Here is an 11,812-nt window from a genome sequence, read left to right on the forward strand (position 1 = left end):
TTTTTTTTGTATATTTTGAGTAAATTTCATATCTCCTTTTCAACATGTTTTTATGGAAAGGAGACCATTTAGTTGCTGTCAACAGGGGTGTGTATGATAAGTACAGTCAACCATAGGTTTTCTCAAGGTAACTGGTCGGTTTTTCCTTAAGTAATCATAATCATCTGATGTCTGCAGACTCTACAAAATAGATAGTATATCTCAAATTTTGCCACCCTGCCTTATAGTCCTAACTTTTCTTTGACTGACTGCCTTCTGTTTCCAGTGAGGTAGTTAGTATAGTTTAGCACCATTTTCTTTTTTAGTGTATTTCACTGATGGGCAGTGGGAAGGAGTGTGGGGTACTGGGGTACTGGGAAGGAAGCTCTCTTGGAGCCAGCTGGGCTGTTGCTGGTGCAGGGGCAGGGTGTGGGGACAGCTCTACCTACCTAGAGAAGGTACTTCCTGCCTGGGGGGTGGGTGGGGGCCTATCCAGGGTCACCAGGACTGCCACCTTTCCATTAGCTTTGATCATCTCTCAATGCTTTTTGATTGAAACATTCCTCCATGTTATCATCTTGTCTGCACATAGTTGGGGAGGAAGGTTAAATGGCTGTTCTAATTCTTTGACACCTTATTCTCCTTAGCTCACACAAGAAAGTCAGTTGTTAATGGAGACGAACACTTGGCAGTGTGTAGAAAATAAGCAGTGTCTGTCCAAGTGGCAGAAGGCCTGGGTGAATTCCTTTACATCTGGTTTAAAGACATGTTCATTCCCATAAGAAACCTGTAGCCTTGAAGTTGGAGCATGCTAGCCTCAGAGAAGTGAGATTGGGGTTTGGCGATGAGTTTTCCTCTGAGGTTTTTAGGAGCACTTACTCACATCTTTTTGCATTGTGGATGTTTTCTTTTAACCTTTGGGGTCTGGCTGGGTGATCACCCCGAATGGTGTTCCTTATGCGCTCTTTTAATTATGTTTATCTGTGCTTTTAACTAACCTTAAAAAAAGATTTCAGATGTTACAAGTCTAATTAAAGAGACAGACAAAGCACAGTTTATACTGTAGATTTTTTCTGCAGTTCAATTAATCAGCATGTTTTCTCTTTTAATTAAAACCATTTTAGTAAATTAAAGCCCACAGCAAAACACATATATAATTTGTTTGTAATTAGCTCTTAATTGGTGGTAGTTGAAGCTTAGCACCCTTGGTTTCTTTCTTCATGATTGCCATTTTATTAGCAGCCAGTCATTAATTAATCTTTTTCTAATTAGCTTATAAAACTGTTGATGGCACATTATTGTAAATGTGATTTTAAGTTCAAAGCTTGTTAATAGGCTTTCTTACTTAGAAGAACAAGAGATAAAGAAATTGCTGAAAACAGTACTACAGTTCTTTTAAAAAACTGTCTTTCTTATGGGGATGTATAAAGCATCTAACAGCTTATGGTTAATTTTTTAATGCTTTTTTCCTTTATGAATGGACTAAGTTGGAATATAAATGTCACATGCAGGAGTCATTTCAGTAGTGTTACATCTTTCCCCTGCTTTGGAATACTGTAATTTACATATAATTTTAAAACAGGTGTTATGTAAACTAATAAAGCAACAGAACAACTAATAAATGTTGAATATATGAATCATCATATGCATATGTATATTTCTGATATGTTTAAATAAGGATTTGTTGGTTCTGCTCTGAACTAAACTGATAGGAAGTTATAGGAATAAAGGCAGGTGAGAAGTGTGTGTCCAGTTGTACACACAGACACAAATGTGGTGCATAGACACGGCGGGCAGGCACATGGCAGCCTGTGTGTGCACACTGAGATGACAGTGAAATTACATACTAGAAGCAAAAAGAAGACGACTTGACAGAAAAGTGAGAGTGAGGTGAGGAGCGGCAGCTGCGGGTCTGCTGTCACCAGCATTGGCATCCCAGGTGTGGCCGTGGAGAGCGAGGTACCGTGCAGATGCAGCCACCTCGAGTTCACTGCAGCAGACACCACGATAAACCACAGTTTGGGTGAAGCACATTAGCCCTCTGTTATGTTCTTTCTTAAAATACACTGATACTTTCATGAGACTGAACTGCATGGCAGCCTGAGCTGTTTTTAAAAGCTGAAAGTTATTTTTAAAAACGCAGCATTACCAGTCATTGGAAAGGCTTGTTCTTATTTGCTTCTTGAACTTTGCATGTTATTTCAACTCTGGCTGTTTCTCTGCTTGTTTTTTAGAAGGCATTTTATGATGCTGTGCAAGAGACACTAGAAAGGGATAGCTGACAAGGAAAAAATTAAAAATTGGATAAAAAGTAAATGAATAATGTCATATTACTAAAAAGATGAGAGGCTAATTTGTGCCGACTTTTTGCTAATTTTGTTCAAGCCTCAAAATGAGGAGCTGTCACCCGTTCTGTGTAGCGCTGATGACAGTGCCAATGATCCATGAAATAAGCTGCCGCTGGCTTTGTTCTGATAAGAATGAACAAATCTGCACAGTGTTCGGCTCCCAGAATCTCATTTTCATACTTGCATGCAGGCTAAAAGAAATAAGCTGTTTGCAGGCTTGATTAATCAGACATTGGAGGGGTTTTGTCTCTTTGATCTCTTTCGTCTCCTAGGTAACTTGCTTGACATTAATGTTGAGCTTGAGTAAAGACAATCAGGAATTGTCGACCAAACTGATATAAAAATTAAAGACCTTAACACTTTAAGTACTCCAGTAATGGTTCCGCTTTACTTCAGAAAACATCTGTTTTCATTTAATTAAAGAACAAAAGAGAATGGCATAAATATTTCTCATAGAGACCCATTATTCCATAAAAAGTTAAAGTATGATAATTGGTATTTTTAAATAAGTGCCTTGAAAGTGTTCAAAAGGGAGGAAAACTTCATAAATCTGTTACAAGCTAGTAATTTTGAGATGAGTAAAATATTTTATGAAATGGATAAGAAGTTTATAGATGTGCTAGATTAAGCTGTTTGAATCAGATGCTTCAAATGATTATCAGGAAACTCTATAATGACAACATTTTGCAAGCGGTACTAACTTTATTTTGAAGTTAAAAAAAAAATCTGTACTATGTTTATAAGGATGTGCCGTTAGATCTTATTTTACAACCCAATATGATTTACACACACTAAACCTGTAAAATTGAAAGGAATTAAAAAAATGTCGCAGTGCTTTTGCTTGAGGTTATGCAGACGCCTTTACAAATCTTCCAAGTGGCTATAAAGATGAACGCCTCAAGGGTCCAGCCAGGGCCCTGCTTTTCCAACCAGCTAAAGCCCTTATCTTAAATCCAAGCAAAGTACCATTAATCTTTTTGAAAGACCTTTTATGGCTTTTAATATATCCCAAATTAGAACATTTTACACCCTTGGTTCCTGAAATATGGTGATAAAAAGCCTTTAGAGCTTAATTTTCCTTACCGCATGCTCTGACCAATTTGCAGTTCTTTGTGATAATGTTTAGACACCTTAATTAAAATGCAGCAAAATATTGGATGTTCTATATGGAAAATGCTGATACTTTGGCTACACATACAAGAAATTCTATGTGTATTTTTATTCTTGTAACAAAATTCTTACATTGTGTTGCTGTAGTTATCTGATGACCCCAAACTGGTGTTTTAAAATACAAAACCATTGACCAAGCTTTGGTAATGTTTACATTGGGCAAGAAGGCGCATTTTCCTTTTTATAGAAGTGAAAGGGGGATTCCTATTCGTGTATTTTATTTGCTTGTAATATGGAAATGTGGCACGATAGTCTTTTATGTTCTGGAACTCGGGTTAGTCATCTTGACTGGAAAAGTACATTTCCTCTCACATTCTCTTCTGTTGAAGGCCACATTATCCTTTTCTATTTCTAGGTATTCTTGTCCTTTTTCTTTCTCTACAGAAATAAGTGAAACACGTTCGTTCATTTTAAGCATGTGAAGGACAAAAGAGGCTGCGGGTTTTCACCATCATAAGCCAAAAGTGTTTTTTTTTTTTTTCCCAGTAAAAAAATAATTTATGTGTGTATATATACATACATATATCTACCAGATTCATTTTCATGTTTACTGGTTAAAGAGCATTCCATTTAATCTGGCCTGCAGTGTATGTAGTGAGAAAATAAATCTTTCACAGGAGCAAGTTTATTTGAAAAGGTTCCTATGTACCTGGTAGTTTATTTTACTAGTTCACAAAGTGACGGACCCTCTCTTGTAAATACTTGCTTATTAAGTATAATGAATTCTTCTTAAAAGCATCTTGATCGTGATTGCGGTAACTTTGCTATGATGAGTTTGGCTTTGTTTTTAGCCTTGTAGGAACACTAGAAGTGTTTCCATGTGACTGGTAAAGTGGAGAGACAGTCCATTGGCGTTCTGAGGTGTTTCCTTGATTTGTCTGCCTTACATCTATGAAAGCTATACTAGGAAATTTTAGTATGTCAAAGTGTAGAGACTGGGTGAGATTGGGCATGCCTTTAATCTCAGCACTGGAATTGCAGAGGCAGGCAGATCTTGGTGAGATCAAGGCCAGCCTGGTCTACATAGTGAGCTCCAGGCCAGCTGGGGCTACAGGGAGACCCTGTCTTTAAAAAAAAAACAAACCCAAAAAACAAAACAAAAAATGTAGAGCTACAGCTTAATTTCAAATTTCAGGGAAATGATTTTCACTAATGGTTAATGGTACATGGGAAATATGGTTCAGATCATTTTTGTCTGGTAGCCAAAGTATAGGCTGAATTTAGATAGAACAAGAAGTAGCTGAGTAGATCTTTGGGGGGGGGGGCTTGACACATTATGTCAGATATCACATTTGAATTTGATATGCAAAGATAGGAATGGAATTAACGGAAAACATATTTAGGGGAATGGGGCAGGAAAGAGGTTAAGTCATCAATGTTGGCAGCTTACTATGCATCCTAAACAGGGGTCACAAGCTGCATTTTGTGACAGGACAGCTTCTCAGGTACACTTTGTGCTCCCCAAGTGTTGGGTTGTCCCACCACACTTCCCTGTTCCCTTGCATTTAGGTGCAGCCATGTGATTTGCTCTGAGCGGAAACAGTCTGTGCCATCTTGGGACTGTGGCGTTCATGAGCCAGGAAGTTTCCTTTCAGTTCCGCCTCATTATCCTGAAGGCCACCTGTGGAGATATTTGAGATGGATGAGAACCGTGCCTGTCCTCAGAAACTTCACAGGAAACAAAAGTTCAGCCATTGTGACTTGGGGATTTGTTTGGTACTGCACTGTCCACTAGCCTAACCTGACCAGCAGGTGCTAACTTGAAGTTTTACATGTATAAGTACAAAACTTTTCAACAGATAAGGATTCCATCTTAATGAAAAATGATTCCACAGTACCCTCTCAGAGTTTAGTTTTCTTCTGGGATGTAGTGATGTTCAGTTTCTTGATTCTTAGTTTTCAATTTTGTGTGTGTGTGTGTGTGTATGTACGTACATGTGTACTATGGCTTGGGTTTGGAAAATAGAATAACCTTGAATGTTGATCCTCATCTTCCACCTTGTTTGGGAGAAGGTCTTGTTTTGTTCACTTTGGCTGTTCCATGTTGAGGCCGTCATCCATCTGCACTCACTGTTTGAGAGGAAGCCACTCTGCCTTGGTGCTGTGTCTCCAGTGCCGAGAACGGTGCCTGGCAAAGCATTTGTGCTTCCTAAGGCTCCGAAGTCAGTGTTCTTTGAAAAGATGATGGATCGGCACAGCTGGCATGGCTTGAGCTTTGAGAAGATACTGTGGTTGCTCTGCTCTCTGGAGTGCGTGTCCAGCTTCTGCGTGGTCCTTTGCTTCAGTGGCGTTCCTCTGGTCAGCCGGGTCAGCACCGGGGTTGGCCGTCAGCTTCCTTCCATTTGCTTTCTTTTAAAATACGAATTTTTTCCTGAACTGAAAGATCAGATCTGGTTTTTGTCTCATTTGTAAACTCCAGACAGTTTCTCAATTACCACTTGTCTGCTCTGCCCTAGAGGACTGGTTCTCCAGGATAAGCCGAGAGGCATGTGGCACATTACAGACTTCACCTTCCTAAACCAACTTCTTGGGCATGTGCTTCCCGACATGCCTTCCTAGGCTGCCAAATAGATCCCAGAGCTCAGGTGTTGCTGTGCTGCCTTGAGTGGCTTCAACATCATTTCTTCTCCTTCACAAGCCCGCTTGTCTCCTCATACACAGTTGGTTGAGTGAAGGAATAGAGAAACCAGGAAATACCAGAAAGATTTAAAGGCTTTGTCATTTAACTTGGGCTTTCTTGTTTTTTTGCTTTCTGTTTGGAGGGCATCTAACTGTGCAGCTCTGAATGGCTCGGCACTCACTGTAGCCCAGCCTGGTCTCTGGCTGCAGCATTCTTCCTGAGTGCGGGGATTCCCACGTGTGCTTTCACACCGCCTGGCCTCACCTGGGTTCTTCTGAGTCTGTTTGAGCCGTCCATGTGGGTGGATGTTTTAAATGAAGAACCTGTCAAAGCTAGAGGTGCTGACATTCCTGCTCTGGAGGTACAGGGAACGCTCCACAGCCTGCAGAGGTTGGAGAAGTACAGAGAGGATTTAGAGGCCGAGTTGGAGACGGCCGTCTGGATGGTGTTCGTGCTAAATGCACCTTGTAGTGTTGGCAGTCAGGGAAAGCATGGACAGGGACCCTGCCTAGGAACAGCTGGGTCCTGGAGTCCAGCTTTTCTACTTTCTGGCTCCCCTTATACTCTTTTCTCTCTCAGAGACTTAAAAGCTGTTCCCCATCATGCAGAGCGCATTTATGAAGTAGTAATTAGCTTCCCCATGTTTCATTAATCCCATCTGTGACTGCCAATCAGAGCTTCAGATCAGCAGGCGATAACTGGTGTGACCATACTGAGTTGCTGTAATTCTAGCCCAGAGCAAGAAAAGTTGATGTCTCTGTCAGTCTGTTTGCAGCCTTATCAGGACGAATTCCTGTTCAGCCCACAGAATTGCTGAGCTAGCTTGAAGGGCTCATTACTACCTTTTTGGGCCCTCCAGGGGTCTGAGTTTGGGAAGGATTTCTACCCCAGCAGAGGTGCAGCTAGGGTAGCAGATCTCTGGGGAGGGGAGGGAAGTATGGCCATGTCTGTGTTCATCGTATTTTGTTCCAGGGGCCTGAGCATAAGGTTTCTACTTTTTAGATGTGGTTTTCCTAACCTTGTGCTCTCACTGTTTGTGTTGTAATTCTCATACTAGCTGGGATATTTCTTTTCAAATATTTTTTTCCTTTTCCCTTTTCTATATCTTAGCTCGGTGTGAAAATTGCCAAAGCAATTGCCTGCCACAAGTTTGTTAAAGCCAAAAAGGAGGCTGAAAACTCACAGGCTGCTCGAAAAAAGAAGAAACTGGCATGGGGGTAAGTTTGCTGAAGACCTCTGTCTTGATTCTGCTGACTCGATAGGAATTACAGAACACCTGCTCATATGTTGGATCTAGTTTGTAGGTAACTGTCACCTACTGTACTTTTTGTATCTCTGCTGATTGGTTATGAGGTTATAAATACAAAGGCATTTCTTTAGCCTCTGATGTTTACTTTGGGAGCAATGAAGTATGTGAAAATTTCGGGACTTTGGTTGCTTTAGCAAAGCATTTTGTCTTGGAAATCAAGTTGATATTTTTATGGTCTTCATTTTAGGTTTGAAGCAAAGAAGAGATGGGAAACCAAAAGCAACATGGGATATATGTAACTTTGCAGTGCTCTTCAGGACTCTTGTAGACTGGCACACTTCATTTACCAGGAAGATTTTCCTGCTTAAGTTAAATATGTCAGAAAATTGATAAAGGTGGAAAAAAAGATAAGCATAAAACTTGGGAGTTGATTATAAACTCTTTTCAGGTTATTGTTTTTCCCCTGGATTCATTTTATTGAAGTGAAGGAACATTTTCGTCTTTGTGTAAGAAATTTTAAGCATACATACAGAGAAAAAGGATAGGGTTTTATTTATTTGTATAGACCTACTGTTTAAAATCAATTTTGCGGTTAATCTGTTTGGTGTAGCATAGCCCATGAGGTCCTTGTATTTTTTTTTTTCCTGTTCTTAGTGTGACCACACTTTTCCTAGAATTGTGTTTTTAAGATTAGCTTTCGTTTAGAATGGATTAGGCATAAATACAAAAATTCTTAATTGTTACTGACTTTACAAATTATTTTGATACTATAAAATAATAATTGATTCTTTATTAGAGGCAGAATTAATATTTCATAATCCCATAGTAAAAGCAATTAATTTGCTTTTACTAGATGAAATATAGTAAAAAAGGGGGCAGAATATAGTATTTAGAGAATGATTTAAATTCAACTTTGCCTAGCTAGAAATGCTATTCTGAATACCTCTCAGCGTGTCCTTAAGTTATGAGATGATTCTTACAAGAGAAAATGGTTTAATTGTATTAGACAGAGAGTTAAAACTTAAGATAGCAAACTCTGGATTGTCTAATAGCTGATTTCATTTTTCCTGTCCTCCCCATTACTCCTTGAAAGACGGAATGGAGTAATGAGACTGAAAAGAGAGCTGGCAGCCGGGAAGTTGCTTCCTTAGGTGTGTTTTATAGCCTTAATGGGAAGAAGCTTTGAAAAGGCATGTGACAAACTGGGAAGTCCCTATGTGGTGCTACAAAAAATGAGGCACGGTCCCGATTCTGTCATACTACTTTTAGACTTAACAGTTTTATTAATTTATGAGGGTATATGTACATTTTCTCTGTATTCAGAAATAACAAGTAATTAGTTGCTCTTTGAGAGTCCAGTTGAGAAAAGGCAGTGTAGAGAGCAGTTCTAGGAGATTGTGTATCCACTGATTTGTCATGAAGGTGCCCATTTGTAGGTTAAGTGCTGTGTGCCTTCTGCATTGTATTCCAACTTTCAGTAAGTGAACACAAACAGTGTAGGGACCGTCCCTCTGCCCGCTATACAAGTTCACTGGTTTTGTCTAAAACATAAAGCACATTATCTCTGAGCAGGTTCCTGGTATGGCTAGTCTTGTCATAGTAGGGCCTCAGCAGGCCTTTTCTTGGGCTTCTGCCTTGTTTCTGTTTACCCACAGACACTTCTTTAGGGCTAGTGACTCACCTAGGGTCATTTTCTTTTCTACCCATTTTTTATTAGGATGCCCTCCATTAGAGTCTGATTTGGGAACCTCTGACCCATCGTTTAACCATCAATTCCCTCTTCACCCCACTCCAGCACCAGCAGTTTCCCCCTCAGTGCCCTATTCAGGATTCTTATGTCCACAGGAGCATTTTTAACGGATTGGAGGACAGTCTGTGGGGAGGGTGGTCAGTCATAGGAGGGGACTCAATTGACAAGGGAAGACGCACCTGAGTCCCTGCTCCTTTGGGAATATGGGTTGTAGAAAGTTTTAGAATAAACTGCTATAGCCAGAAGATATTAAGAACTAGGAGAAGAAGGTGCACAAGTGTTCGGGCTTATATCTGCTGGCCCCTTGTTTGGAACTATTTGTATTTGATCAGTTTTAATACAATTTAGAGGCTTTATTCATTAAAGCAGTAAAATGGTAGTGTTATTCCTAGAGTACCTGTGCCACCTGAGGGTGTAGTATTTGTCCTTTCCATTCTAGACACTTCATAGGGACTCTTTGTGGGTCAATAATAACTTTAGTCTTGAATCTGAATCTTCAACATGTCCATTTACGACCTCCAGAATGCTTGAATTAGAGTAGTAGTATAAATGTCAGTTATTGTTACCTGAAATTAATGTGTTTTAGGCTATCAGTACGGCATTAATGTTGTCATGATTTATGGTCTAAGTACTTTAGGCTAAAGCAGCCTACTAGAGAACAGGAATTTGTGCTCTACAGCACTAGTTTTGGGATGTAATCTGGGTAGTGCATTCTTGTTGGAAGCCCTCAGGATGTTTCTGATCTCAGCAGTACATTCTGTTTCTTTCACCAAAAGGAGAGTTTGAATATATGATCTCAGGCTTGCTGTAATTAGTTCTGATGACAGAGTTAAATATCTCAGCCAAGATTGTAAATCAGCAGTCAAGCAGGTTTCTGCAACTGACCATAAATCTCAAACACCGTATTTTAAACACTCATTTTGAGGGCAGACAGATAAAGGGGGGCAGACCTTAGATGGGAATTAAATGCTATTTGAGCTTAAGTGACAACTGTGATTCTTATATTTCAAATCTGAGATTGCGCATACCTTTTGTCTTAAGTATTTTAGTAACTTGGGTTATTAACTGAGGAGAAGTTTAAATTGCTTGTGTGTGTGTGGTGTGTGCTGTTGGGTGCATAGGTGTCCTTCTGTCACTCTCCAATTCATTAAGACAGGGTCTTCCCTGACTTGGGCTAGGATGGCAGCCATTGGGCCTCAGCAACCCTCCTGTTCCCACTCCCCAGTCACTGGGGTTACAGGCATGCATATGGTCATGCCAGCATTTTGCATGGCTTTTCTGGGCTTTGAGCTCAGGTCCTCCTTCATGCTCAGGCCTCAAGCACTGCCCAGCTCAAGAAATCCAAATTATTATATTTTTAAAATATTTTTTTATTTTTATTTTATGTGTATGAGTGTTCCTGCATGTAGGTAAGTGCACCCATATTGTGCAGTGATGCAGGGATCAGAAGAGGGCGTCGGGTTCCCTTGGAACTGGAGTTAAGGACTGTTCTTAGCTACCATGTGGGTGCTGAGAATCGAACCTCAGTCTTCTGCAAGGGCAGTCAGTGCTCTTAATCCCTAAGCCATCTCTCCAGCCTCCAAATCCAAATTCTTAAAATATGAATATGACTTACAAATGTGTACATTCCTTTTGTTAGGTAAAGGTTAATGTTAGGTTTTTAGAAATGTGTCTCATAATAACTAAAATGCTGTATGAGGCTAGTGTTTAAATAAGATGCCAGTGGTGTATTTTTTAAAGTGATAATAAAATTTGGGGAAATAAGCTGGTGTTATGTTAGGTCCCATTTTGAAAATTTAGTGCAACGTAGTCATCAGATTCAGAACCAACTGAGACAATTCAAGTTGTTTTGTGTTGGCAGAAGTTGCCTCTATTTTTAGTGTCTGGCAGGGTTACAAATGCTTTGCATGTCAATTTAATATTTTTTCAAGCCAACTGTTTATTCATTGGCTTAAAATTTGCACTCTACTAAAGTCTTAGCTCTGACTTTCATGAAACAAATAGCAATATTTGGACAAAATATGTACATGAAAATCTTTTTCCAAAAGCAAATGTAGATTGTTATTTGTGGCATTGGTGCCTTCTAACCTGGTAACAGATCTGAAAGCACTCTGTAAAGTCCAGGATTTTACAGACTCATGACAACACATTTCTTGTACGTTTCTCCCCCCTTGTGTGGCATGTGGCATACGTGTGTTCGCGTGTGTGGACATACATTTGTATGGATGCATGTGCATGTTCGTGTGGCGGCCTGAAGTTGGCAGCTGGAGTCTTTCTTGAGTGCTCTCACTTTATTGAGTCTGGGTCTCTCACTGGACCTGGAGCTTGCCATTTCTGGCTAGTCTGGCTAGCCTGATTGACCCAGGAATCCCCTGTCTCCGCCTCCTCAGGACTAGGATTACAGAAGGTCGCCATGCCTGTCCAGATTTTATGTGGGTTCTGGGGATCCAAACTCCAGTTCTCACACTTACATGGTAAGTGCGAAATCCACCGGTCCATCTCCCCAGCCCCATTTGATGTACATGCATGAATTAATCAGAACATCTTTTGAGGTTTTCAGACTTAAATTAGTGACTTTGTGGTAGCAAGTGCAATATGTTTCAGTGAGTTTCAGTGAAGGATAGACATTTTATTAATGCATATATTTTTTTTATTTTTGTTTGGGTTTTTAATAGTGTTTTTTTTTTTTTTTTTTT

General features: G+C 39.9%; 1 protein-coding gene across 4 annotated transcripts in view; it reads left to right on the forward strand.

The window, feature by feature from the left end:
• Fam204a (family with sequence similarity 204 member A) overlaps positions 1-7,823 on the forward strand; it is a 31,731-nt gene extending 23,908 nt beyond the window's left edge. For all 4 annotated transcript variants that reach the window (XM_008827323.3, XM_008827324.3, XM_029560758.1 and 1 more), the window contains 2 exons: positions 7,228-7,334; positions 7,614-7,823. In XM_008827323.3, coding sequence (XP_008825545.2) covers positions 7,228-7,334; positions 7,614-7,665 — 159 coding nt within the window. In that variant the 3' untranslated portion in view covers positions 7,666-7,823. The remainder of the gene's footprint in view (positions 1-7,227; positions 7,335-7,613) is intronic.
• The last annotated feature ends 3,989 nt before the right edge of the window (positions 7,824-11,812 follow it).

Source organism: Nannospalax galili, unplaced genomic scaffold (genome assembly GCF_000622305.1).
Source record: "Nannospalax galili isolate Female #2095 unplaced genomic scaffold, S.galili_v1.0 scaffold31, whole genome shotgun sequence".
Taxonomy (NCBI): Eukaryota; Metazoa; Chordata; class Mammalia; order Rodentia; family Spalacidae; genus Nannospalax; species Nannospalax galili.